Source organism: Eumetopias jubatus, unplaced genomic scaffold (assembly GCF_037043125.1).
Source record: "Eumetopias jubatus isolate StellerSeaLion01/CBP00866 unplaced genomic scaffold, mEumJub1_p1.0 scaffold_10, whole genome shotgun sequence".
Taxonomy (NCBI): Eukaryota; Metazoa; Chordata; class Mammalia; order Carnivora; family Otariidae; genus Eumetopias; species Eumetopias jubatus.
Genome location: NW_028274816.1, coordinates 55,805,960 through 55,832,740, shown reverse-complemented (window position 1 = coordinate 55,832,740; position 26,781 = coordinate 55,805,960). Strand labels below are relative to the sequence as shown.

The 26,781-nt window shown below is 59.7% G+C and overlaps 3 protein-coding genes across 4 annotated transcripts; 2 read left to right on the top strand and 1 right to left on the bottom strand.

The window, feature by feature from the left end:
• Positions 1-348: 348 nt before the first annotated feature.
• Positions 349-1,413, top strand: GNG8 (G protein subunit gamma 8). Of its 2 annotated transcripts, XM_088027184.1 has the most exons (3): positions 349-614; positions 987-1,074; positions 1,285-1,413. In XM_088027184.1, the coding sequence occupies exons 1-3, from the start codon at positions 502-504 to the stop codon at positions 1,411-1,413; spliced, it is 330 nt and encodes a 109-aa protein (XP_087883310.1). In that variant the 5' UTR covers positions 349-501. The 2 variants fall into 2 exon arrangements, with proteins under 2 accessions (XP_087883310.1, XP_027943644.1); XM_028087843.1 differs by lacking the exon at positions 349-614 and having other exon boundaries at positions 991-1,074.
• A 6,915-nt stretch (positions 1,414-8,328) lies between these two features.
• On the top strand, positions 8,329-12,390 carry PTGIR (prostaglandin I2 receptor). The gene is made up of 2 exons (XM_028087827.2): positions 8,329-9,120; positions 10,138-12,390. Exons 1-2 carry the CDS (start codon positions 8,353-8,355, stop codon positions 10,522-10,524), a joined length of 1,155 nt encoding a protein of 384 aa, XP_027943628.2. The 5' UTR covers positions 8,329-8,352; the 3' UTR covers positions 10,525-12,390.
• A 5,820-nt stretch (positions 12,391-18,210) lies between these two features.
• Positions 18,211-26,271, bottom strand: CALM3 (calmodulin 3). The gene is made up of 6 exons (XM_028087964.2): positions 26,111-26,271; positions 21,668-21,698; positions 19,160-19,303; positions 18,885-18,991; positions 18,534-18,669; positions 18,211-18,388 (listed from the first exon to the last, which is right to left on the bottom strand). The coding sequence occupies exons 1-6, from the start codon at positions 26,111-26,113 to the stop codon at positions 18,360-18,362; spliced, it is 450 nt and encodes a 149-aa protein (XP_027943765.1). The 5' UTR covers positions 26,114-26,271; the 3' UTR covers positions 18,211-18,359.
• Between the last annotated feature and the right edge of the window lie 510 nt (positions 26,272-26,781).

The following is a 26,781-nucleotide window of genomic DNA, read 5'->3' as shown; positions in this document are numbered from 1 at the left end:
CTCTCTCTGTCCCCCTGTCCCTTCTCTCCTCTGTCCCTTTATGCCCGCTGTGCCTCCCCCTGCCCCTTCCTTTGTCCCTCTCTCTCTCCTTTCCCACTCCCTCACTCCATCCCTCCGGGACCCTCCTCCCCTTCCCAGTCCCCGCTCTGTCCCTAGTCCCCTCTGTGCCTCTGCCCCCCTGGATCACTCTGTCCCTCTCTCTGCCCTCCCCTCCCTCTACTCCTTGCCTTGCTTCATCCCTCCATCTCTCTCTCTCCCCCGCCCCAGTCTCTTTATTTCTTCCGGGCCTCAGTCTTTCCCTCTGTCACTTTGTCACCCCCTCTGCCCCTCCATTTGTCCTTCCATCCTCTCTGCCCCTCTCCCAGTTGTGCCTGGGTTCCCTGCCCCCCCCCCAGCCCTCTCTCTGGCTGCTAATGAGCAGAGGAGCCTTTGAGGTGGCCAGGGCTGGGGTGGGGGAGCTCCCCAAGGGGGCCGGAGGGGGCAGCTGCTGCCAAGGCCCTAATGAGGCCCCCTCTGCGCCTTTCCCGCCGCGATCTTAATTCCTTGTTCTCCCCGGAGCCACCGCTAATTGGTCTGGGGAGGGCCCCCCTCCTGGCTCCTGCTCTATCCCCGGGGGCTGAGGACACCTGGATCCTGACCCAGCACCTGTGGCCCTGTTCTTTGGTCCCTCCCTCCACCTGCCTCTAGGTCCCCCACCCTAGGCACCCCTCCACCATCTCCCCTTGCCCCTCTCCTCCCTGTTCCTCTGTCCGCCCCCTTTGGCCTGCCTCTTGGTCGCCCATCTATACGTCTCTTCGTTCCTCCTTTTTTCTGTTTTCCTGTCCCTCCCTCCACCTCTGGGCACCCCCTTCGTACGCTCTTCCATCCGCAACCCTGTCGCCGGGTCCCACGACCACTGCCACCCTTACCTGGAGACCCAGACTTGCCCTAGCCCAACCCTCTCGGCCCCCCACTCCCGCCCGGCTTTTAAACTCTTCCCCGCCCTCAGCCATGTCCAACAACATGGCCAAGATCGCGGAGGCCCGCAAGACGGTGGAACAGCTGAAGCTGGAGGTGAACATCGACCGCATGAAGGTGCGGGGTGCGGCTGGGGAGGAAGGCGGGGGCTCCGGGGCTGGGGTCTGGACCCGGCGCTGTTGGGGGTGGAGCCCGAGGGAGGATTCCCTTCGGGACTGGACTGGACCCGGGGGAGGGGCTCGGACAGGGGGCGTGGTCAGAAGGGGGCGGGCCCGGGCAAGAGGCGGGGCCTCGGGCGGCGGACGGTCATCACGCGGGCGCCCGCAGGTGTCGCAGGCGGCGGCCGAGCTCCTGGCCTTTTGCGAGACGCACGCCAAAGATGACCCGCTGGTGACGCCGGTACCCGCCGCAGAGAACCCCTTCCGCGACAAGCGCCTCTTTTGCGTCCTGCTCTGAGTCTTCCCGACCGCTTGCCCTCCCCTGCCAGAGTATGGATCCAATAAACGTGGGGATTGTGGTGGCACCTGTGCTTTTGGGGAAACTGAGGCACGCCCAGAGCTTGGGGCCATCATGGGAGAACCTGTGTCCCTTCTCATCCCTTCTGAGTGTGTGTGGAGTGTGTTGGGGGGTGAGGATGTGCGGGGTGTGTGGGGCGTGGTGTGTGGATGCAGAGGCTTGTGCCGGAGGAAATGAGCAGTCTGGGCTCTGACCTCCACTGAGCACTCCACGATCCTGAATTTATTTCATCATTCCAATAGCCCCAGAAGGCAGCTGGCTGACTGTAGAATATCCATTTTGCAGATGAGGAAACTGAGCCAAAGGAGGTCCCTTACTCCAAGTCACACAGCTAGGAGGTGATGAGGTGAAGACTGTGGCCTCCAGTGCTGAACCCCCGAACCCCTGAGCTGGCCTCTCTCCTCTCTTGGGTTGTGGAGTTTTAGGAGCCCCTGTGCCCATTGCACCTTCCTCACCCCCTGGATGATTCCACCCCCTGCCACAAGCTTACCTCACCTCTGTCCTTTAGCATTAATCTCTGTTGTTCATTCATTCCTCCGGTACCTGCTCTGTGACCAGCCCTGCGCTGGGTGAAGCTGGGAACATGGTTGTGATTGAGACAGCCCTGGCCTTGCCTTCTTGGGGCTCAGAATCCAGTGGGAGAGACAGACCTATCCCCAGATAATGATGACCCAGAGTGGGCAGGGTTGGGGTGGGGGAGCCCAGAGGGTATACTTGACTCAGCTTAGGGATCAGGGAAGGCTTCCTGGAGGAGGGGACATCTGAGCTGAGACAGGGTGGTAATAAAACTTGGGGACCAGGAGGAGAGAGAAACATGGCTAGAGGGAGAGGAGACAATTTAATGTGTACCATTCTTTCCTTCAACAGTTATTTCTTTGTTCCGGGGACACAGGGGTGACTGTAACAGCTCTGGTTCCTGCCCTGTGCTTCCCACTTCACACATGGGTGGCCCACAGGACATTTATAGCCTGCAGTTCTATTTATGTTATTTTGTCTTTTATTTATTCATTTATTTGGGGTTCTCTACTTTTGGCCTACATAATGTTTAAAAAATGTTTTTGACTTGGTTGCCAAATTGAAAAATAGGAGTCTTTCAATTAAAAGTCCTTATTTCCAGCCTCTCCCAAATTGGACGTTCGGATGACCTCAGACCCGTATACCCCTCAGGGTGACCCTAGGCTGGGAGGTGGGATCTGGGCTTTCCAGCTCACCGAAGTCTCCACCATGCCCTAATGTCTCCTGCTTAAGAAGGCTGAGTGCCAGGTATTATTTATCAGGGGCTTCTTCCAGTGGAACGTGTCATGTCTTGAATGTCTGTTGAAAATGAGACGCAGGGGGCGCCTGGGTGGCTCAGTCGCTTGGGCATCTGCCTTCAGCTCAGGTCATGATCCCGGGGTCCTGGGATCGAGTCCCATGTCGGGCTCCCTGCTCCGCGGGGAGCCTGCTTCTCCCTCTGCCTGCTGCTCCCCCTGCTTGTGCTCTCTCTCTCTCTCAAATAAACACATAAAAAATCTTAAAAGAAAATGAGATGCAGATTGGGTGAGCTGTGGGTTTGGTCAATCATTTTACCAGGATGGCTGGAGGGCCACGGAGTTAGAAACCCCTCTCCCGTCCCCTCACCCCCACTTCCTCTTTTCTCCCACGCCTGACACCTGTGCTCCCCAGCTTGGGGCAACGGGGGCTGGACCCCTGGATCTGGATGGAGCCGGTTCACCGGGCCATGTGTGTTTCTGGTGAGTGCTCCATTATTCACATTGGATTAGGGTCCCCTGGGCCCCAGCTCTGAGCTTCCTGTTGGGTTGAGGCAGGACGAGCTGTAATTACATCTCCCTCCTGCCTCTCACCCCTCTCAGCCGGCTCCAGCCTAGTTGCATCATGTCTGTGGGAACCCCTGGGGACACCGGGGACAGACTGAGCCAAGGATGAGCTGCTGGGAGGGGGGCTGGGGAGGAGGGATGCTGGGAGGGAAGTTGCCAGAGGATTCTGGAATTTCTCAGACCCAGCATCCTTGCATGTTAGAACCTGGAATGCAGAGGACTCTAGAATCGCAGGACCTCATAGGGCTGGAATTCTGGAGTCTTTCGACCCTGGCTAGACTCCTGTTCCTTTGTCCGGCTAGGACCCAGAGCTCTGCACTTCAGGAGTGTAAGGATTTCTTGAGGCTTGGCTGTTGGGATTTGGACCCTTTTAACCCTGAAATCTTGGGGCTGTGTAGTGTGGATCCTTCCTCCTTCGCATTCCTGGTCTTGGGGGTGGAAGTCAGGAGAAGCAAGGGGGCTGACTGACCCAGTGTGGGGAGGGGAGGGCGGGTAGGAAGGAGGTCTACCGGGAGGAGGTGTGGGAGGAAGGCGGGGGGTGGTGGGCAGGTGCCAGATGAGCTAGACAGGGCATGTCCTGGGTGAGCGGCATCTACGCATGCAAACCTGGGTAATCTTGTTAGCGGGTATGACTCTGTAGGACCAGCTTCTGGTTACCCGCTGCTCTGCCCTTTCCGGCCAGCCTCGCTGTGAGGTCAGCCCTGGGGTCAGAGCCAGGCCAAGAGGCAGAGAGGGGACCGCCTGGGGAAGTGCCTGCTGCTAGCAGTCCCCTTCCACTTCACCCCAAACCCTGAGGGGCCCCAGGCTGCCCCTCTCAGGCTGTCTGCCCTTTGCACCCCACATGCTCTGAGCGGTGCTTGGCTCTGCTGAGGGGATTTGGGGGAGGGGTGGCCCCGAGCCACAGCTATGACTATCACATATTGGAATCCCGTTTCTGAAGCCCCACCTCACTTAATTCTCTGATGGCCCCCCAAAGGACTCTGTTTATCCCCATTTTATAGACATGGAGCCAGGCACAGCGAAGTGACATCACCTGGCCAGTTGGGGCTTGAGGTTGGAGTGGGCACCAATGGATGAGGGTTCAGGAGGGGCTGGAGGTGTTGCAGGGGGCTTGAAGAACAGAACGGGGTATCCCAGGGGAGGGGCCCAGGCCCAGGCAAAGGCAGGGCAGGGATGGCAGGAGGAGAGCCCCCTGGAGCAGGGACGAGAAGAGGAGACTGGTAGGTAGGCAAGGGCCCATTTGGGGTGCAGGAAAGGGTGGTGGGCAGAGACAAATGGCCTCTGTCTGAAAGTGTTGGCACCTGCCAGTGAGGGACAGTTCAGGATGGACACGCAGCAACTTCTTGCAGCCGCGGGAGGGCACAGGTAGACAGGTAGGCTTGGCAGGTGTGAACAGCTGGTGGGGTGCGTACACGCATGCGTGTGTGTGCGCGTGCGTGTGGGGCCAACCTCTTCCCAGGGCAGGGCCAGGACACCAGGGAGTCAGGAGAAGGTCGGGCCCCGGGCAAGCAGGGTCTTAGCTCGGTGGTAGGTCCAGATGCAGGCCTGGGCAAGCAGGTGTGGGAGAGACCCAGGGCTGCAGATGACTCAGCGGAGGACCTTCCCCGCCACTTGGGAACATGTGTCCATCGGATGGCACCCCCCCAGGCCTGCTGCGTCCCCCTCCCTTGGCCCCCAGTAAGTGGGTGACAGTTTGTTGAATGAATAATAACAATGCCAGCAGCTGTTTGAGGGCTTCCTGGAGGCAGGCAGGGGGAACCTCGTCTCTAATCTTCACACCACACCCCAACAAGGGCAAGGCAGCCATGTGAGGAAGAACATCAAGGCTGAGCCAGGGGAAGTCATTTTCCAGGGTCACACAGCAAGTGACTGGTGAGGGGTGGAGGGGCGCTTCCAAAGCCACTCTCTTCCCCCTGTACCAGGCAGCCCCTCCTCAAGCAAACACACACACACACACACACACACACACACACACACACGCACACACATGCAGGGAGACACAGCCGTAAAGCAGCACAGGGGTCCACAATAAACACACAGGCACAGACCCACAACAAGGTGCACGAAGGGACACAGATGTACAAACAGGCTGTCAAGAAAATCACGCCCACTCACTGCCACGGTGCACACAAGCACACACACTCGCGGTGAGGAGGTTAAAAGATGCTCCCGTAGGGGGCGCCTGGGTGGCTCAGTCAGTTGGGGCGTCTGACTCTTGGTTTCGGCTCAGGTCATGATCTAGGGAGTCGTGGGATTGAGCCCCACGAGGGGCTCCGCACTCAGCAGGGAGTCTGCTTGTCTTTCTCCCTCTGCTCTCCCCCATAAATAAATAAATTTAAAAAAATGCTCACTTCAGTTCCACAGGAATATCACACAGACCCACGCCTGCAGTTCACGTGTCCGCGGCAGCCCCTTGCACGCCCCCTCCCCTGGTATGGTGCTGGCCATTCCCGGTTTTCTCCGGGCTGTCCTCCCTCCTCTGCCCCTGTCCACGGTCCTCCTGGGGATGCCTGAGTCCTGCGCAAGCCGTGGGAGGGGAGGGAGGCTGACTCGCCTCCCCGAGCTGTTCCTTCCCACAGTTCCCGCCCCCCAGCCCTGGAAGCCACCCCCTCATAGCCCAGCTGGGGTGACCTCTCACCCTAAGACACCTGAGAGAAGAGGAACCCTTTGTGGCTTCAGCTGTGGGCGTGGCCACAGCTGGCAGGATGCCAGCGTTCCCGCAAAGTGAGTGGAGGGGGTCCAGCACTGACACCAGCCCCAGGGACCTCTCATTATAGTCGCTGCCACCCCCACCTGCCCCGAAGCATACAACGGGCTGCCAGGGTTGCAAGGGCTCCCGGCCCCCAGTGGCACAGGTGGGTAAACTGAGGCCTGGAGGGGGGCAGGGTGTGTGAGGCCAGGCCCCACTGGGCCTGGGAGCAGAGTGAACTTCCTGAATGCTCAGTGGTCCCTGGTGGGGACAGGAAGCCAGGGGGAGGGAGGCTCCAGGAACCCGAGCTACCCCGCCCCGCCCCCCAACTTCCCTGATGCTGCCACAGGACGTAAGCCCGCCAGGCATCATCCCTCATTAATATGATATCACTTCCTGAGTTCCCTCTGGTCTGCCTGGGGATTGCAGAGCACAGGGCAGTGGGGAGAACCGCAGAGCCAGGAGGCCCGAGGCCCATGCACCCAGGCACCTCTCTGAGCCCCCCGGTATGGCTGGAGCTGAGGCCGGAAGCTGGGGATGCTGTGCGCATGGGTGATAGGGAGAGGGGGAAAGGGGTGAGGCAGTTGTGGTCACCGAGGGGCCTGGCTATAGAGAGGGGAAGTCTGCAGCTACCCAATGTCCAGCCCTTGGGATCGGGAGCATCCCTCCTGGACTCGGACTTGACACATGTGCGCACGCGCGCTCCTTGGCACAAAGAGGGCTCTGGCATGGGCCACTGGCTATGGTTGGCCACCTGGCCCATGAAACTGGGGTCACCCCATTGTACAGATGAGGAAACTGAGGCACACCGGCTTCTCGTTCCCACCCAGGTCATCACGCTGCAAAGAGGTGGTGGAATGGGGACAGGAACTCGAGTCAAATGAGTGAGCCCCTGAGTTTGTAATCTCTCCATTTAAACTGCCTCCCTCAAAAATAAGGGGTGTTTGAGAGGGGCTCTGGCCCTTCTGGGTGGGGAGGCGGCATGGGAAGCCATTGACTCGGTGGGACCCGGGGCTGTGACCGCTGTGTCGGCAGCTGGGACATGTGGGCTGAGCACACGGGCCCGAGGGTGGTGGCTGGAGATGTGTTTGGGGGAGCTGTGGGAGAGATGGATGTGACAGTGATCTTGAGTCCTGAACTGCTGTTCGTGGCCAAAATATTATTCCTGGAAGCCAAGGTCTCTGGAGCTTGGCATGGGGCTTGGGATTGCTGGAGCGAGAAGCAAGAGGGTGGGAGGGCACTCCCCTTTGTTGCTCTTGGAGGTCCTAAGGCCTGTCCCCGACAGACTGCTGGACACCAAGGCCCTCCTCCCTGGAATCCCTCTTCCCAAGACTCGGCCGGGTCGACGGGCTTACACCCTAGGACAGGCTCTGGGACTGGTATTCTTTCTCTAGCCTGGCCACCTCCTTCTCCAGCCTTCTGGAAAGACTGAATTGTGTCCAGGGAACAGAAATCTCAGTAGTGCCTGAAAAACATTACATCGGGGAGGAATTTCCTGGTCGTTTCTCAATCCCTGGTCAATGTCCTAACCCTGGGGCCTGGAGCCCAGAATAGATCCCAGAGGCCACCCCCAGACAGCCTCTCAGACTGGTCAGCTGTGCCCCTCAGGTCTTGTCCTGGTGTGCTCCAGGGTGCGATGACTCAGTGATCCCCACAAGGGGCCAATGGGAGAGCTGGGGAAGGGAGAAGAGCAGAGACCAGTAGGTGGGTCAGCGGCAGGTGGCTCAGGGATGGGACCATGAGAGGAAGCAGGGAGGGGAGGCAGAGGTAGACTGGGCTGCACTGGGCAGGGAAGTTGGAGGGAGCGGGCCAGAGAAGGGGGGAGGGAGCAGTGGGGGGGTGCCCTTTGGAACTGGTGGGGGGGGGAAGGCGGGGCAGCAGGAGGAAATGAAAAAGCCCCGGCGAGCAGTCTAGATGAGAAGGGAGGAGGGAGGAGGAGGAGGAGGGAGGAGGGAGGAGGGAGGAGGGAGCGGGGAGGGAAGGAAGGAGAAGCTGACTCGCAGAGACCGGTACAGCCAGCAGAGCCGAGAGCAGGGCACAGAGGAGGGGACTGAGAGAGAAGGCAGGGGTGCGGTGAGGAGAGGGTAGAGGGCTGCTGGGGCGAGAGAGGGAGAGGCAGAGGGGGAGACCGGGTGGGCAAGGGGTAGGCGGAAAGGACAGAACTAGGGAGAAGGCAGGACGAAGGAGAGAGGGGGAGAGAGGAGAGGGGCAGACAGACGGACAGCCAGCCACACGCACCAGGAGAACTGGGGCTGGCCCATGCGGAGGGCGGTGGGCGTCTGAGTGGGCCTCAGGGCCCCCCCACCCCCGGCTCCCCCCCCGCCCCCCTCCCCGGGGACCGCTCTAGTCCAGGCCGCACCAGAGGTGAGGGGGATGGCCGACTCATGCAGGAACCTCACCTACGTGCGGGACTCGGTAGGCCCGGCCACCAGCACCCTGATGTTCGTGGCGGGCGTGGTGGGCAACGGGCTGGCCCTGGGCATCCTGGGGGCACGGCGGCGCTCACGCCCCTCGGCCTTCACCGTGCTGGTGACCGGGCTGGCGGTCACCGACCTGCTGGGCACTTGCTTCCTGAGCCCGGCCGTGTTCGTGGCCTACGCCCGCAACAGCTCGCTGCTGGGCCTGGCCTGGGGCCGCCCGGCTTTGTGCGATGCCTTCGCCTTCGCCATGACTTTCTTTGGCCTGGCCTCCACGCTCATCCTCTCCGCCATGGCCGTGGAGCGCTGCCTGGCGCTCAGCCACCCCTACCTCTACGCTCAGCTGGACGGGCCGCGCTGCGCCCGCCTGGCCCTGCCCGCCGTCTACACCTTCTGCACCGTCTTCTGCTCGCTGCCCCTGCTGGGCCTGGGCCAACACCAGCAGTACTGCCCCGGCAGCTGGTGCTTCATCCGCATGCGCTCGGCGGAGCTGGGCGGCTGCGCCTTCTCGCTGGCTTACGCCAGCCTTGTGGCCCTGCTGGTGGCCGCCACCATCCTATGCAACAGCTCGGTCACCCTGAGCCTCTGCCGCATGTACCGCCAGCAGAGGCGCCACCAGGGCTCCCTGGTCCCCGGCCCCCGGGCAGGGGAGGACGAGGTGGACCACCTCATTCTGCTGGCCCTCATGACGGGCATCATGGCCGTGTGTTCCCTGCCCCTCACGGTGAGTCCCCTCTGCAGTTGGGGCGGGGCCGGGGGGGGGCGGGGGTGGGGAAGGGGGGGAGGGCAGCACCCAGCTCCATCCTCCAGCGGGGGTGCCTAGTTCCCAGACCGGGGCGGGGGCACTGAAGCCCCAAGAGGTCAGAGGCTTTGGGCGCAGTCCGACAACTCCCAACTTTCTGGAGAGGTCTCTCCCCATTTGCTTCTGCTCCATTGGACTCCTCCTGAGCCCTTGGCTCCCCCCCTTTCGTATCTCCGGCAGCCCCCCCAAACACACCCCAACCTTCCCGCACCGCTGTAATGGTAATAAGATCCACCAGTCCTAGAGCCCTTGTTCTGTGTCTGTGGTTTACAAATTCTCTCTCAGATCATCTTCAAATGACCTTAGGCACCCATTCCACAAGCACTTAGCAAGGAATGGACCCAAGTTCCTGTCTGGTCCCTATTTTTACAGATGGAGGGCGATGTGGCTTGTCTACAGTCACACAGAGCCAGGTCTGGACCTCAGGCTTGTCTGATTCCAGAGTCCGATTTCCCCACCTCCAGCCCCAGCACCCCCCCCCCACCCCAACCTCTGTCAGGGACTCTCCGGGCCTTGCCCCTTTCGGGCAGAGCTAGTCATTGCCCCCCCCAAGTCATTGCCACCCCCCACCCCCGCCCTGTACTCTGGGCCTCGGACTCTCTTTCTGTAAATGCAAGGGCTGGTCGTCAAAGCTTTGGGGGGATTACGGATGACTCACAGGCTGGCAACGTGGAGAGACACAGCCATAGCCCCAGGACTCACCCGCATGACCTCCGCTCTGTCCCTCTAGGCTAGTGGTTTCCGGGGGCTTTCTTTCCCTCTGCTCCCCGGATGCATCTCTCACTTACTTTTCATCTTATTTCCTGCCCCTGCTGAAGGGCACCCCTCCCTCATTCCTGCCAGTAAGCGCGTGGAAGGAGGGGAGCGAGGGTGGGGTGGGTGTGCGGTGGGGGTCAGAGGATTCCTGGGTGCTTCCTGACGCCCCCGCCCTGCCCCCAGATCCGAGGCTTCACGCAGGCCATCGCCCCGGACAGCAGTGAGATGGGGGACCTCCTTGCCTTCCGATTCAACGCCTTCAACCCCATCCTGGACCCCTGGGTCTTCATCCTTTTCCGCAAGGCTGTCTTCCAGAGGCTCAGGCTCTGGTTCTGCTGCCTGGGCCCCAGGCCTACCCACCGCGACTCGCAGACACCCCTCTCCCGGCCCGCCTCCGGGAGGAAGGACTCGAGGGCTCCCGCTGCTCTCGGGGGGAAGGAGGGGAACTGGGTACCTTTGTCAGCCTGGGGCGAGGAGCAGGGGGCACCCATGTCCCGGGCGCAGCGAGCTGGCAGTACCGTGGGAACGTCATCCAAAATGGGGTCCGCAGCCGCCTGCTCCCTCTGCTGACATCTGCTGCCCATGATCTCCTGCCCGGTCTTCTGGGAGCAGAAGCCTGAGGCTCAGGGGCACGGCTGCCGGGTGGACGAGCAGAGATGAGACCCTGGAGTCCTTGCCTGCTGGAATCTTGACCCCCCTGAATGCGGGGGTGGGGGGGCGATCAGCTGCTATTTCCCTGTTTCTCCTCCTCCAGGGTGGCCCCGACAGGCTCTGGGAGAGAAGGAGGGAGACAGGGAACGTTTATCCCGGAGCACAAAAAGAACACTTCTCTCAAAATAACCAGGGGCCCGGCCGGCCCAGTCTGGCCCTCGCTTGCCCATCCATCTCGCTGTCTAAATATTTAGAAGGGAGAAAACTTTCCCAGAAGCTTCTGTGCGCTCATGTCAGCTCTGGTTCGGGTTCTGGCTCTGACCCTCATCCATTCAGGGTGCCTTGCTGCCCACCCCAAGCTCCCCCAGGGGACAACCTGGCCTTCTCCCAGGCCACTCCAAAAGCCAGCCCCTCCCTGCCTCCTGGGAGCCAGGGATTCTTGGACCAGCTCCCGGCCTCCCCTCACTCCTGATTTCCCATCAGACTTGGAAGCCCCCGTCCCCCCAAGGGGGGAGGCCGGAGGAAGGAGAGACTGCTGCATTGTAAGTAGCCTTGCTGGACGCGTGCCTGGGAATCCGCATGGCTTGGTGGGCTGCAAGATGTGGACCGTGGGGGCCCGGGGTGGGGTGTGTGGGGTGACCGGAGGACAAAGGCATGGGAGTTATGGATCCCAGGGACCCCTCCACCCACCCTGGGGGACACAGCCTGTCCCTGGATGAGAAGCTGTGGCTCATATACAAAGCCCGCCCTCACATCCTGTGTCCTCCAAGCCGTCGCAACAAGTTCATTCATTCGTTCAACAGCGAGGGGGCCCTGACTTGGCAGGTGTTGGAGATAACAGACCGGTCCCTGCCCTGCCCTGGACTCCGCTGGGGTGATTTCCAGCCTTCGGGCTTCTCCTGCCCTCAAGAGAGACCCAAGATCAAGGGTGCTTGGGACGGAGCTGACTGGCAGGAGAGGAAGTGGTGTTTAGGGTAAACTGGAAAGCCCTTTTCTCCCTAACCGCCCCCCCCCAGTTCCCCTTATGCGGTTGCTCCAGGGTTGGAAGCACTTGATCCGGGGTTAAAAGCGTAAATGTGAACCTGGGGAAAGGACCAGTAGGGAGGCATGGGCCTCTGGAGAGATAACGGCACCTCACATCAGTTGAGTCTTGGGCCCTGCTGTCCTTGGAGCCTTTCCACAGAAGCTGGAAATCAAGGTCCAGAGAGGGTAATCGCCAGTCCTAGGTCACACAGCGAGGAGGAAGCACGGTCTGAGGGGGAAGCTGACCTTTCTGTCTCCAGAAGCCAACTCCCTTGTTTGGCCAGTGGCTTTGCCTCTCTGTGCCTTGGCTTCCTTTGGTGCCGAAGGGCGATCATAATCTAGAATTCAGTTTACAGGGTGGTGCGGAGGATTAACTGATTCCCTCTTGATAAGCAGCCGAGCACAGGCCCTGCCTAGAATAAAAACCACAAACATGTTACTGTTACTGCAATCCTGTCAGTTGCTGTTGTCTGTGGCTAGCTGCGCAAATGTGGGCTGAAAAAAAGCAACATTTTGTTCCACTGGTCTTTGGACTGCTATGATTCAAATCACGTTACAGAACAAGGGGGTGTCTGGGAGAGTTAAAAATTGGTCAGGATGCTGGTTTATTGGGTATGGGTTTCCTTTTGGGGTGATGCAAATGTTTTGGAACCCGATAGTGCTGAGGGTTGCATAACATCGTGAATGTACTAAGTGTCTCTGAATTGTTCATGTTCAAATGGTTAATTCTATGTTATGGGTATTTTGCCACAATAAAAAAAAAGTAACACTAAAAAAAATTTGAGGGTGTTTAGAAACTTTTATGAGTCTTGCCAGTGACATACTGGTTGAATTTGGTAATGAAAAAGATTGACCTGTAGAAAAACCCAAACAGGGCAAGAAACATAGGTGGAGTCCGGCCTTTGTCACCAAACCTGGCCCAGCTTCGGTGGGGACTGACCCAGAGGGCCCCCTCGGAGGGTGGTGGGGAAAGGATGGGGTAGGTGGAGGGGCCCCAGAGGGCCATTTGGGGCGGGAGGCCAGAGAACGGGGGGGGGGGGGGGGGGGGAGGGGGGGAAGGGGGGACTGCCTGCCTGTCCAGGCAAGACCCCTAGGGGGCGCTCGCCTCCACTCTTTGTGCCGGCCCAGAAAGTGGGTCAGTCTGTCTCTGGCCTCTCAGGGCTCACTAAATGAAGGTAGCACAGGGCTGGGCATTCGAACCCACAGCATCCAAGCCTCAGGTGGGTGCTATTATTATCCCCGTTTTTCAGATTTGGATTACGGGGAAGTGAGGATTCAGCGTGGAAGCTGGTTTTCTGCTGGCTTTTACCCGCCAGGCCTAATATCTCAAGAATCCATCCGGCCTCGGCATCCGCCTGTATAGTCGCAGACCTCCCACCGCCTCTGGCCTGGTTGTGTACGCGGTCTTCCAGCTCGGGGGTTCGCAAGCATTTCCCGCCCCATCTATCTACACGCAGCCCCTCAGGGAGGATTTGGAAACTCATCTCCTAGCTGGTGTCCCGACCCCCTGAGCGGCCGTGTGTCCTCTCCGCTAGCTTCTGGAGTCCTCTCTGAGCGGTCGCTCCCCTGATTGCCAAACTCCGAGGGCCCCCACCGCCTGGAGGCCGAGGGCCACCTCCCTCGCTCCCTGTTCAGCCCCATCCAGACAACCGAGGATTCTCCCAGAGCCTGTGCGTAACCTGTCTGGCTTCCACCTCTTTGCTGATTGAGCTCACCCTTCCTGAAACAGCGTTTTCCCTTCTCCGTTCGATACAAGCACCGTGGCCCTTCAGGTTCTGCTTAAACTGTTTCTTCTTCTTTTTTTCTTTAAAGATTTAATTTTAGGTCATCTCTACACCCAGCATGGGGCTCGAACTCACAACCTCGAGATCAAGACGGAGTCAGCCAGGCGCCCCTATTCCTTCTCCCTGCAGACTTATTCGCACCTATCTCAGGCACTTGGGGCACTTTTGGGCACCATGACGGTCCTCCCTGCAGCCTGACCCGGCACAGACATTTGCTCATTCACTCAACAGGTTCTTATTGAGACTGATGCGGGGGACATGGCGGTGACAGAGACAGCCCTGGCCCTGCTCTCCTGGGGCTCCGAGTCCAGAGTGGGCAGAGCTGCGAGATGGGGTGGGGTGGGGTGCAATCTGAGGGGACATCAGGGAGGGCTTCCTGGAGGGGGGATGGCTGGGCGGGACCGAGGATTGGAAGAAGGTGAGCCCAGGAACCGTGCTCCCGGATCTGACTCTGGCCTCCTAGCCTCTTACTCATTCATTAACTCAACAATTCCCTGGAATCTGCCCCGGGGGCCCAAGGCTGTTCTGTACCTGCTGGCCATACAGCAGGGACTGACATGGCCTTGGCCCTCTCTCACTCACATTCCAGTTGGATGACAACTTAATAATCACAGAACTAAGTATTCCAATAAGCAGAAAAAAAATACAAATTTGCGAGCTGGGATATGTGCTGAGAGCATAGCCGAGGGGTCTGCCTAGCATGGAGTGGGCGTCAGGAAGCGAAGGAGACTTTGTGCATTTATCACTTTGTTTTATTCATTTTGGACTTCCTAGAACTGGGCCCAGCCCACAGATGGGACTCAAGCGCATGCACACACACACACACACACACACACACTCACACACACACACACACACACACACTGGCAGGTCCCCAGGAGTGGCAGCTCTCTGGGGCCTTCTGTAGTCACTGCCCCACCTGCTGGTCACACGAGGAGTGACATTTAGAAGTGGTCCCAGCGGCCACTACCCTGGGGCGGGGGAAGGGAGGGGGCCCTGGGTAGGGCACCTCCCGCTGTGTCCCTCGGCTAGTCGCCCGCTAAGGACAAGTGTGAGCTGGTCCAGTGACCCGAGAGCTGGAACTGGAAATGATCCCCACTCTCAGCATCCCGCTCTGGGCTGGAGTCCACTCCCTCAGGACCTGCCCCACGTCCATTAGAAGCTCCGAGTGCCGTCTATGTGTCTTTGATTAATAAAGCATGGGAAAGAGAAGTCATGATTATTTAATAAGGCAGCCTGTCCAGGAGTAAAAGTCTTTCAAAACATAGGGCCCAAGGGGGGAAACTAATGATAGGAGCTAGAGTCACGCAGGCAGCGTGGGGCGTTTGGGATCCGAACTATCTGGGGTTTTGAGACCCAGCTCAGCCACTGCCAGGAAGTGTGGTACAAGAGTCTTTACCTGCCCGGGGCCCCCAGTTCTTTACTGTCAGATCTCGATACTTATTTCATGCCTATGCACACCCTCCATGGCCTGCATGGCAACCGAATGAGACAGGTCTGGAAAGTGGTTGGCACAACCCTCTGAAGTGGATATTTTTATGATCTTCCTCCTATAGGGTCATTATTCATCTCCATCTTGCAGACCTGTAAACTGAGGCCCAGAGAAATGAAATCACCGCCCCAAGGTCATCAAGGAGGGGGTGGCAGAGGTAGACCTTGAGGGTTAGGGAGCGCACAGACTCACCAGAGCGAGTGCTCACGTGGGGCTCAGAGCCCAGTTCTGTGGGTCACCAGAACTTGTCTATCTCTCAACCACGAGACTAGAATTTTCCACAGGGGTCCTGGCAGCTCAGAGGGCAACTCCCATCTTAGACCTGACCACTGTGGCCCCAGACTCAGCCTACCCCTCCCACTGGCTTAGGCTCTGGCTCTGGCCTGCCTGAAGTCAGTTTTATTTATTATTTATTTATTTATTCATTTATTTTTTAAAGATTCTATTCATTTATTTGACAGACAGGGACACAATGAGAGGGAACACAAGCAGGGGGAGTGGGAGAGGGAGAAGCAGGCTTCCCCGCTGAGCAGGGAGCCCGATGCGGGGGCTCGATCCCAGCACCCTGGGATCATGACCTGAGCCGAAGGCAGGCACTTAACGACTGAGCCACCCACCCAGGCGCCCCTGAAGTCAGTTTTAAAAGTCTAAGGGCGGGAAGCTGAGTGTGGACTGCTTGGGGTCAGCTCTGGTTCAAATTCCAGCCCTGCCACTTTTGAGGTTTGCCTCAATAACCCTGGAGTAGTCTCTTCACTCTTCTGGGCCTCAGTTTCCTAGTGTGCATTCACAGCGTCCAGCCCAGATGGTTGCTTGCAGGACTCACTGGCATGGAGGCTGAGAGGTGCGCCCGCGGCGTGGGAGCCTCCAGTAAAGACCGAACAGTGCTTGCTGTACCCCACGGTGAAAGCAAGGTTTTTTTTTTTTTTTTTTTTTATTCCACTGGATTCGGGCTCTGCTTCCACCAGCCCAGCCGCTGTGGTCGCGTGTGAGGTCACAAGTTAGTCAGCGTCCATCATTCCCTGCACCCCTGAACGGGCGAGGGGATGGGATTTGCAGTTGGGGGCGGGGCTCTATTTTGGGAAAAGCCCCCAAGGATTCTATGCCGTCCCTACAGAACCACTGGCCCCCAGGCCTTTCTTCTTCACATCCCCACTTGTGGTAGAGAGGGGACTTTCTGTAGTTTGCAAATGTTTTGGGTTTTTTGTCTCAAATCTCCCCCGTCCCGTCCCGTGCCCTCTCCGTGCCCTCTCCGGGGAGTTCACTAAAGCTCTGTGAGCTCAGGTCCCCAGGGCTTGCAGGGCGCTTGACTGACATTGACTCATTCAGTGAATGTCACCCCTTCCCCAGAGCACCCGGAGAGTCCCTGACCCGGGTCTCACCCCTAGGGTCTGCCTTCTTGCTTTTCCTCTGGATGACACCCCTCCCTCCCACTGTGTGAGTGCTCAGCCTTCAGGTCTCAGCTCAGTGGGCTGCTCTCGTGGCCCTGGACCAGCCAGTCCTCGTGGCGCACTCATTCATGTGACAGACACGCTGGTCTCTGAGCTTCTGTGCTCCCCCCCACCCCACCCCCGGCCCCAAGGCTGACGGGCTGCATGGCCAGATCAGCATCTTGTCCTCAGGGACCATGAAATCTGGCTGGGATCACAAGTTCAGCTCAGAGGTCCCCTCTTGGCTGCCATGACCAGGACAAGGCTCCGGGGCGAGCATGCAGGAAAGGCTCTCTCAGCGCCGGGCTGCAGGGCTCACGCAGGGAGCAGGCTCAGAAACAGAGACAAGAGGGGAGGAGCCACATCAGGTAGTCACTGTATTTTATTGGAAAACATTGATATATATTTTTCTTCACAGCTTGAACTGAACACAATATTGCCCGGTTTAAAAAAAAAAAAAAAAACAAAAAAGAAAGGAAGAAAACCAAAACCAAAACACTCCGAAAATGTCCACAGCCTCACGCCTACCTGCCCTTACCCTCAGCTCTTGGCTGGGTCTCCCACTACGGCCCGTCCCTCCCCTCCCCTCCCCCCGGAGGCTGGGTACCAGAGGGTGGATGAGGAGATTCTCAAAGCTGGGCAGGTCCCAGGAGAAGCCACTTGAACAACCTGGGTGGGGGTGGGGGGGTGGGGCAGGATGAAACGAACAGAAAAAGGAAAAGAAAAATCCAGACGACCGAACTGCCCACATTGACTTACTTGTCCCAGAGGCGAAAATCAGAAGCAAGGTCACGGATCATGCTCTCCGCTGGGGGGGTGGGGGGGCAGGCAGGCGGGCGAGGGGAGAGAGGGCACAGAGACAGCACGGGTGTTAAAGGAGCCAACCGAGTCACCACGGAGAAGCGGGAGGGGCTGGCTGACCAGGGAGCAGAGCTGCCCTCGGCCGCCAGTCCCCCGGGCAGCTAGCCCACAAGACTGTTTTATTGCAGGTATGTTCTCTTGAGAGCATGGCGGGGCTCACCTTCCCTCACCCACCCTTCAGCTAGCCCGGTATCGTTTTTTGACAGGATCAGTTTTAAGGGGCATGAAGAAAAAAACCAAAGGATAACCTGTACATGACAAAGCAACATCCCCACATCCGCTCCAACGAGGGGACCTCGGTGCGGGCGGGCAGGTGCGTCACGGCGGAGCGGCTGGGACGTTAGCACCAGGTATTTACAGAACAGCTCGAGATCACTTTAGAAACATGGGCACGTATAATTTGTAGAGTGACCAGTTGAGCAGCCCCCACCCAGCCCAACCTCAGGAAGTCAATCAGATGGTTTCAGAATAGCAGCCAGTGGGACCTGAGTGGTGTTCGCTCTATGCGTCCCCTTCCGTGAGTCGGCCCCCTCCAGCGGTAAAAAGAATGCCAGCTTCCAAGACTCCCTTGCCCCTCGACCCCGTCCTGGACCATATCCAGTCAACACCACAACTCCTCAAATCCCCCCAGTCCTTCTGGAATGCCTCTGTTGGCACCCCTGCCCCAAAAGGTTGCTGGGATGTGCACACAGAATCACAGGGCTGGTTGCATGCAACAGCAAAAGGCATAATGCTCTTCTGCCTGGGCGAGGCCTCACCCCTCCCTCGCAGGTCCTGGGACAGGGCTGGCAGCCACCCCAGCACCCAAAATAAGATGACACACGAAAGGAAACAAACCAAAACAGAGGAGAGCCACCCGGGCTGGAGGAGGAGGGCAGAGGCTCCCCTAAGGGGAAGGGGGCTTCATCTTATGAATGCATCAGGCCTTGGAAGATGTGAACGGAAGTGGGGAGGGCAGAAGGAAGAGATGAGGGGCATGGGAGGAGACTCGAGGGGGGAGAAAGAGCAATCATGCAGCTTGGGACAAATCTTTTGTTGCTTTATCAGATTCTCAGTCAATCAACTGGTGTTTGCTAGAACCGGGGAACGCAGGGGAGTGTTGAAGAGAGCGCGCGCGCGAGGAGAGAGAGATCACGAGAATGGGCATCACCAGCTGCCCAGGGGCCTTCACTTGGCAGTCATCATCTGTACAAACTCTGTGAAGCGAAAGAGAGAAGGAGTAGGTCAGCCGGCGAGCGGGCCGAGCCAGCCGCCCTCCCGGACACGAGGGACCTGGGGCTCGTTCCTGACGCCGCGACTCGCGCTTACAGTCAGGGAGACAGGGCCCCGGCGGCCGCTCACCTTCATAATTGACCTGGCCGTCTCCATCGATGTCGGCCTCTCTGATCATCTCGTCCACCTCCTCATCGGTCAGCTTCTCGCCCAGGTTCGTCATTACGTGACGCAGCTCGGCAGCGCTGATGTAGCCGTTGCCGTCCTGGGTGTGGGGACAGGGAAAGGCTCCGAGTGGGAGGCTCTGCTGGGGGCGGGGGTGGGTGGGAGCGGCAGCAGGCAGGGAAAGGGGCCCTCCTGAGGTTGCAGGGCAATGGCGCTGGCACTGGAACCCAGGCCTTGGGGAAGGATTCCCCCCGCCCCCCCCAGCTCTGTCCCTCCGCCGGAGTCCCTGAGCCACTCTGGCAAACAACTGCCTACCTTGTCAAAGACACGGAACGCCTCTCGGATCTCCTCCTCGCTGTCTGTATCCTTCATCTTTCTGGCCATCATGGTCAGGAACTCCGGGAAGTCAATGGTCCCATTCCCTGGAAGGTGGGGGAGTCGGGAATGCTCTCGGCCTGGAGCCTGGGAGACCACCCCAGAGCCCTGGCAGAGGAGGTTAACGGGCTGGTCCGTCACCCCGAGGATGGCTCCCGGTGTCACGAGACGCAACCGAGAACAGAGCCCCCGCACACCCGCTCCGTGGGGCTCACCATCGGCATCCACCTCATTGATCATGTCCTGTAGCTCTGCTTCGGTGGGGTTTTGTCCCAGGGATCTCATCACTGTCCCCAACTCCTTGGTGGTGATAGTTCCATCTCCATCCTTGTCAAAGAGGGAGAAGGCCTCCTTGAACTCTGGGTAAGAGAGGGAAGGAATCAGAGGTCAAGGGCCACAAGGAAAGCCCTCTGTGAGAGAAGGTAAAGGGAGTCCTGTCGGAAGGAGCCAGAACAAGACTTCCACTCCAGGCCCCCCGCTTCGGCGCTCAGGACAGACCCCTTCCTTCCTTCGGTCAACTTTCACTAAGCACCTACTCTGTGTCAAGGGAAGTCACCTGTGGGGCCAACCTGGCTCGGTGAGCACAGAAGGGAAGCAGGCTGAGAGCTGTCCTCAGAGAGTTCTACATTTCTTGCTGGTCCCTGGCTTCGACCTCTCCCTCCAGTGATGAAATGGACTAATGTCATGGGGTGGGCAAGAGCCAAGAGAAATCTCCATCTGAGGTCTGCCAGCCAAGGTCACCTGGCTAGGACGGGAAAGGGAGGCTGCGAAGGCCTTCAGTGGTACTCCCAGCCCAGCTCCCTCAGCCAAAGCGGCCGGCTTCCAGAGGAGGAGCCGGGTGGCCGCGTGCGGTGGGGTGCGGGGGTGCGCAGCGGCAGAGCGCGGCTGGCGCGCGGCGCGCGGGTAGGTGGGGGGGGGGGTGGAAGGAGGCGGGACGGCTGCCAAGCTGGATGAAGAGCTAGTGGCGCCGAGTGGGAAGGCCACAGCTGGGGACGCGTCGGGCGCGGGGAGAGAAGCACGTGGCTGTGGCCCTCCCACGGGGCCCATTTTGGCGCCTGGTGCTCCCTACCCCCAAACCCTCAGAGAACAGATGCCTGGCAGCCTATTCCCGGGGAGTGTGGGCTGGGGTGAGGTGGTGGGCAGTTTGCTAATGGGGACAGGGTGGAGAGTGGAGTCCGTGTTTGTGTCACATGAGGGCAGAGCCGGGGTGTGGGTGGCAGGTGCAGTGGGAGACACACACACAGCCGAGAAGCTGTGTCCCCGAGCCTCTGGGTCACGGGGAGAGGCGTCTCCTTGGGGATGCCGGGACCTCCCCGTGCTGGGGCCTGGGTGTTCTCGTGGAGGACGCGGAGTGGGTCACAGGGGCACCTTGAGCTCCTGATCACTGAACAATGAGCTGGCGCTCCAGCTTTCCTCGGTGGGTTTCCATGGCCACCGGGGGGCTAGAGTTTAGAAGCCGAAGGTGTGCCCGTGCGCTGGGGGGTGGGGGAGGGAGGAAAGGACAGAAGCAAGTCCGCTCCTGCCTCGTCCCGCTTCAGATGCGGAGGAGTATTCAATACTTGTCACGCAGCCCGTCGGATGTGACAGCAAAGCTGGGGCTGGGGCAGCTGCCGGGGCCCGGGGCCCACTCCGTGAATCCTTCCTCCTGTCTGCTTTGTGCTGGCCCCTGACTATGGAGAGAAACTGGGAGCTGGTTTCCCTCCTCAGCAGCTCACAGTCTTGGGAGAGGGGGACTGAGAAGCCCACCGAATCACAGGACGGTTCCTGTAGCGGTGACCTTTCTGGGGCGGAGGGGCCAGGTGGCTACAACAATGAATTAGATGGGATTCCAGGATTTCTTCTGGCTTACTGGGGGATACACAACCATTCCTTTATTCATTTATTTGGCCAACAAAAATTTACGGAGTATTTTTCTGTATTCCAGGCACTGAAGGTACAGCAGGGACCAACAAAAAACAAAGCCCCCAACTCAAGGAGCTCACATCTAGTGACAGGAGATACAGTAGGTGAAGACATAAAATACTTCCAGAGAGTGAGAAAGGCCACGAAGGAAACACACAGAGTGACAGGACAGAGGGTAAAGGAAGCCTGTCTGTCGGGGCCGGGGAGTTAGGGAAGGCCTCTCCAAGGTGACATCCGAGCGGAGGCCCAGATGATGGGAAGGAACTGCTCGTGCAAGGAGCTGGGCGGCGGGGGGGGAGTCATTTCTGGCAAAGGAAAGTGACTGCGAGCACGTGCAAAGGGGAGTGCAAAGCACAGGCAAGTGCAGAGGTGGGAGTGACAAGCCATCTCCTGGGTGGCTCCTAAAGTGGGACAGGAGCTCCGCAGCCCCACGGGGAGGCTCACCTTCGGAGCCCAACTGGCAGAAGCTGGGACAGAGCGCCGGGTTCACCCTGCAGCCACTGAGCAACGAAAGGCCCCCGGTGACCCACGGCCAGGAGAGGAACACAGTTTTGGCATCTGGTAAATGCCTGGCTCAGGACCTTGGGGGTTTGGTGCTACTGGGGCGCAGTGTGCTCTTATCCACGGTTCCCAATGTTCTAAGCACAAGGCCCAGCATTAACTGAGGTAGGGGCCACATGAGTTCATCTGTCAGATGCCACTCCCGGCCGGAGTAAGATTTGGCTGGGGATGCAGGGGCCTTCCCAAGGCAGGAGCAGGAGCAGGAGCAGGAGGTGGAGGAGGTGGAGGTGGAGGAGGAGGAGGGGGGTAGGCAAGCTCACCTGCGATCTGCTCCTCAGTCAGCTGGTCAGCCTGGAAAAGCAAGAAGGAGAGAGTCAGTCACCAGGCTCGCCAGCCGTGGTCCGCACATCCTGCCGGCTCAGCCCAGCCCCCTCTGGTGAGGCTGGCTCCACAGGGCATCCCATGCACCTGGGCAAAAGGGGTGCATGCCAGGGTCAGGGTCTGCAGGAGAGCCAGGCTCTGGGAGAAAGTCTGGTGATTCAGGAAGCTGGGGACGAAAATGGACCAGAAACCCAGGCCTGCCTGCCACGGGGCCCAATTAAGTTGCCCAGACCCAAGGGCTTCCAATCCTGACCCAGGGCTTGGGAGCCACAGTGGGTGGGGAGACAGCCTGCCCCAGCCCAGCTGCGCCCGCACAGCACGGGTCCGTGTCTCCACCGCTGAGAGCCCCAGAGGCTGAGTGAAGGGAGCAGTTGCCCTAGAGGCCTAATCAAGCAGCTCTGGAAGGCTCCAAACTGAAGCAGGCCAGTCCCTGGGTAGGACGGACGGAAGATGTCTGGGGCTCTTTGCTAGTTTCTGTGTCACCTATTTGGAGGCAGCAGGTCCAAGCACAGTGGACGCAGCCGGCAAGAATTCTCCTAACTGGTAGCTCTGAATTGCCCCGGGTACTCGAAAGAACCCTGGTCAGGCCAGAGGCAGCCGCTCCGCCCCTCCCTGCCCACAGGGCAGGCACAGGGCACCGTTCTGTTCTGTTTCTTTGGGGCAGGAAGGGCCAGTGTCGGGGAGGGGACCGCAGTGAGCAGCAGCAATGGCGGCAAAGGCTGGAGGACTGAAGTCAGCTTCCCCGGCTTCGCTGCAGTTTTTAACCCCTTCCAGCCCTGGCCACTCTGGGGACTGGCCTGTTGGTGGCAGGCAGCCCTTGCTGCATGCGGGGTTTGGGGGTGGGGGTGGGGGAGGGGAGAGGCACAGAATAGCTTTTTTGGCACTGGTGTCACACTGGTGTCCTCCGGAGGAGCTGGGCAGGGGGGAGGGGGGACGAGTCCCAACATTTAAGCTCTAGGCCCCAAATGCAGGAATTTTCCTTGGTTTTGGCAAATGCTGCCAAGAGGGCACCACCCTGCCTGGTGCCCAGACAACCGCCCCCTCCTTTACTCCCTTTTGCAATCAGGGAAAAGGGGCTGCACATCTATGGCAGGGCTGTAGCCTTGAGGCTGAGAGAGCCCTCAAAACTAGTGCAAACTGTCTGCACAGTGGTTCCAGAGCTTCCACTGGAAGCTAGCAGTGACCCTCCCACCCCCACCCCGTCCCAAATACTAAGAATCGGTCACATAAGAACTGGTCTAAAATGTCCTTTACCTTTTTTTTTTTTTTTTTTAATCTAAGGGAAAAGGAACTTGAGGCCAAGCCCCAAAAAGGCAGAGGGGAGGGGAAATCGAAGTGATGATGACAGAAGAGAGAGGGCTAGGAGAGGAAGGAAGAAGGAAGGTAGAGAAGGAAAAACACCACACACGCACATTCTGGAAAAGGCCAAAGTCTAAAGGGAAGGTTACGAGGCCAAATGGAGACGCTTCTGCATTGCCTTCGAACAAGACGTCGGGCTGCTGGGCTCTAAACGCCAAGCTGGGAGCTCTGGCCCATGAGCCCCCTGCTCTGGCTGCTTCCCTTGGCTCCCACGGGCCAAGAAGCCTGGTTGTGACACCCGAGGAAGCTGCTGGGGGAAAGCGAGAAGACAGGATGGGCTTCTGGTTACGAAGGCCAGGCAACGCCAGGGCAGAGGGAAGAGAAAGAACCGAGGGCAGAGGGACAGCGTGGGGAGGAGGGCTGCTATTCCATCTGCTGCTCGGCCTGGCCCAGAATGGAAGGAGCCAGCCCTATCGGGGCCCTTCCCACCCCTACCGCCCCACTCCGCAAGAAGCCCAACTGTTCCCCCCTTTGGGCAGCACCATCGGGGGCTGGGACAGGTGGCCCCGCGGGCTCAGGAGTGGCTCTGAAGGCCCGTGGCTGCCACTCCCGGCCGACAGGCTGGCAGGCACGGAGGAGGCATGCCACACGGCCACGCGGGGCTGCTGCAAACAGGCGTGGCTCTGCCTCCTCCTGGTTAGGAGACCCTCTCCTCCCCCTCCACCCCCCCCCCCGCCCTGGGGTGGAGAAGCAAAGGTCCCAACTCCGAGCTATAGGCCTCAAAGCATGGCCACAGAACTGATCACCCAAGAAACTGTCCTCGCCGGGGACCCCTTCCCGGGATTTCTTCCCTTTCCAAATCTGAAGATTTTCCGCTTTCACCAAAACTGTCTCCAAAATAACCCAGCTGGTCTCCTGCTTCCTTACCCCTCATCTTCCTTCAGCTCCAGCAAGGGGCTGGACAAGAAAAAAAACCCTGGGGTGGGGGAGGGAAGAGGGTATTATTTCTCTGCCCTGACCCAGCCCCCAGCCAATGCCAGAGAGCAGTGTTAGATGAGATCAGAAACCAAGGCCAGGGCCCCTCACCCGGGCCAAGGAGGAGCCACAGTGCTCAAGGCCAAAGTCCAAGGCCAGTTACCAGGGACTTGTCCCACCCATACCTTGCGGATTACGAGTGGGAAGAGAAACTAGCTGCGGCCAAAGCTCAGGTCCTATGTGGGAGGTGGGGGGCCTCTTGGCACCGGCCAGTAAGTACTTGAGGGCCCCTTCAGCGAGGTCGTACTGGGGGAAAATGGGGTAGTGGCAACCGGAGCTACCAGGTCTGTGTCAGCAAGTATGAGATCTGATCCACAGCAGCGGCTGCTTGTTCTCCCCAGCCTTGCCAGGGAGGAGGGCTGCGCACGGTTCCGAAGCTGAGCCTGGGGGGGCTGTGCGTGTTGTGGGTGGCAGGGCGCAGGAAAGAACTAGTCTGCTGGGTTTCTCTCAAAGCTCCAGCTGTGTGAATTAACAGAGGCACCCAGTGAGGGGCCCCGAACGGAACAAGTGGCCCTCGGGCAGATGACGGGGTCCCTCTGGAGGTCCTCTCTGTTCAAGCTCTGCAGCCCCCAACCCCGAGGCCACGGGAACAGGCATCCGATTGTCACCGACGCCACACTGTACTGCACTGTCATTTGGCACAAGTGAGGAGACGCACAACAGTGCACGGAGCTGGAGCCCACAAGAAAACCAGCACTCCTGTTTGGAAAAAGCAGCTCTCTCGGTCTGAAAGGGGCAGCGAGGGAGTGAGATTCTAGGCTTAAAAGGCTGGCTCGTTTGATGCATCCCAAACTTTGGTCCCCCACCCCCATTTCATGCGGCTTCAGTGCGCAATAGGGGCCCAAACAACTCCGCCCACCTGCTCCCACTGCCGGGGTGCCTCCTGCCCAGCCATTCTTCCTGGGGAAGGGGGACCATGTGGCCACTCCCTTCGGCCTCTGCAGCCCACTCCCCATCTAGACTGAACAGTCTTTGTCCTGGTCTTTCCCTGGAGACTTCCAGGGAGCTGCCCACATCCACCTCCAAATCAAATCTAGGCCCACCTTGGCTGCCATTCATTTTCTCCTCCGACACCCCCCTCCCCAGGCCTCCTTCCACCTCACCTCCCACCACCCAAGCCAGGCTCCTCTCCTACCCCCACCTTCTCATGGACCCAACACAACACTCCGCCCCAGCCCCCTCCCATGAAAACAAGCCTCTCTAGTTCAACAGCCTCAACCCACTAGTAACCTCAGAACCTTTTCTGGCCGCCCCCCAAACCAACCACGAGGCCTCCTGCTCCCCCATCACTGCCAAGCACCAGCCTTGCCATTCCCTCTTAACCACCTCCCCGACCCCAATCCTTTTCAGTCCCTGCAGGCTCCCAGAACATCTTCTAACCTCCACTGCCACCCACCCCTGGCTCTTCCTCCCCCAAGCTTGCACCTCACCCTCCTCCTCCTTCCTCTGCAATGCTGGTCTTCCGAGAACCGCCCCCCTCCCCTCCGGGGTCTGATCTGCAGAAGTCACCCCCATCCCTGCCCCTCTCCCCACCCATCGGGAGCGCCCCGGCAGCCTGGCCTTCCTCTGATCTCCCTTCCCCGCATCCTTTTAGGATCCAAAGTGTTCATTAGGGCCCGAATACCCCCTTCCCCGGCCATTGCTTCTTACCTCGCCCCCCCAAGGGGTCCAAACACCCCACCTCAGGGACCCAATGGCCCACCTTGCGTCCAAAAGCCCTTCTTGGGGTCCAAACGCCCCCTCTGAGGGTCCAGATGCCCCATCCTGGGTTCAGATGCCCCCTTTGAGAGTTCGGGTGCCCATTTTGGGATCTAAGCACCTCACCTGGTATTAAAAGTGGCTTTTGAAGCCCCTAACCCTCTTTTGGGATCCAAACATCCCGCTCTGGGGTTTGAATGCCCCCGACAGGGGGGCCGAGAGGGGTCCAGGGGCGCTCGCCGGGGCCCCGACACCCCCTATGCTGGGTCCGCTTGCCCCCTCAGGAATCCTGCCCCGCCGTGCCCGCCTCAGAACCCCCAGCCTGGGCGGCTCCCCCAAGCCTCACTTACCATGGCGAGGCCGGGGTGTCCGGAGCGCGGGGATCAAGGTTCCTCCGGCGGCGGCAGCAGCTGCAGCTCGAGCTCCGCCGCGCGTCCGCGCCTCCACACTCACTACCCGCAGCGCGCGCCGCCGCCGCCGCCTCCCGCCCCAACGGTCCTTCAACGGCCGCCGCGCGCGCGCCCCGCCTCGCCCGGCCCCGCCCCGCCCTGCCCGCGTGCCGCCGCACTGCGGCTCCCGCGGATCCCTCCGCGCCCCACTCCGCACCGACGCGCCCGCGGATCTCTCGCGCCCGCCCCACACAGAGCCGGGCTTTGCCTCCGGCCGCGCGCGCGCGCGCGCGCGCGTGCGTGCACCCGCCGCGGGACTACTTTCCGTTGCCGCGCGCTCCGCCCCCCTGCGTCCTCTCTACTCGCCTCCCCGGCGGAGGGGCACCGGTCGGCGGCGCGTGACGCGTCCCTGTGTGAGCCGCGCCGCTATTGGGCCCGGGCCATGGCGGAAATGAGAGCGCGGTGCCGATTGGTCCGGCCTTCCCTGCAATGCGTCAAACTGGGGCGAGCCACTGCGTGGTGGTGGTGGGGAAGCTTGAAGTGTGTGCCTGCGGGGAGCCGTGAGGTGTAACGAGGCGAAGGGAGAAGCTGGGTGGCTGTTAGAGACGCAAATACATCGTCTTGGTGGCCAG

Excerpts from the sequence above, each read along its gene's own strand:
- GNG8 (XM_088027184.1), top strand. The coding sequence starts at position 502 with ATGAGGCCCCCTCTGCGCCTTTCCCGCCGCGATCTTAATTCCTTGTTC. Across the intron at positions 615-986 it reads GCTCCTGCTCTATCCCCGGG|AGCCATGTCCAACAACATGG; the intron begins GGCTGAGGACAC and ends TTCCCCGCCCTC. Across the intron at positions 1,075-1,284 it reads TGAACATCGACCGCATGAAG|GTGTCGCAGGCGGCGGCCGA; the intron begins GTGCGGGGTGCG and ends GGGCGCCCGCAG.
- PTGIR (XM_028087827.2), top strand. The coding sequence starts at position 8,353 with ATGGCCGACTCATGCAGGAACCTCACCTACGTGCGGGACTCGGTAGGC. Across the intron at positions 9,121-10,137 it reads TGTGTTCCCTGCCCCTCACG|ATCCGAGGCTTCACGCAGGC; the intron begins GTGAGTCCCCTC and ends CCCTGCCCCCAG.
- CALM3 (XM_028087964.2), bottom strand. Across the intron at positions 18,992-19,159 it reads CAATGAGGTGGATGCCGATG|GGAATGGGACCATTGACTTC; the intron begins GTGAGCCCCACG and ends CCCACCTTCCAG. Across the intron at positions 18,389-18,533 it reads CGGCCAGGTCAATTATGAAG|AGTTTGTACAGATGATGACT; the intron begins GTGAGCGGCCGC and ends TTCGCTTCACAG.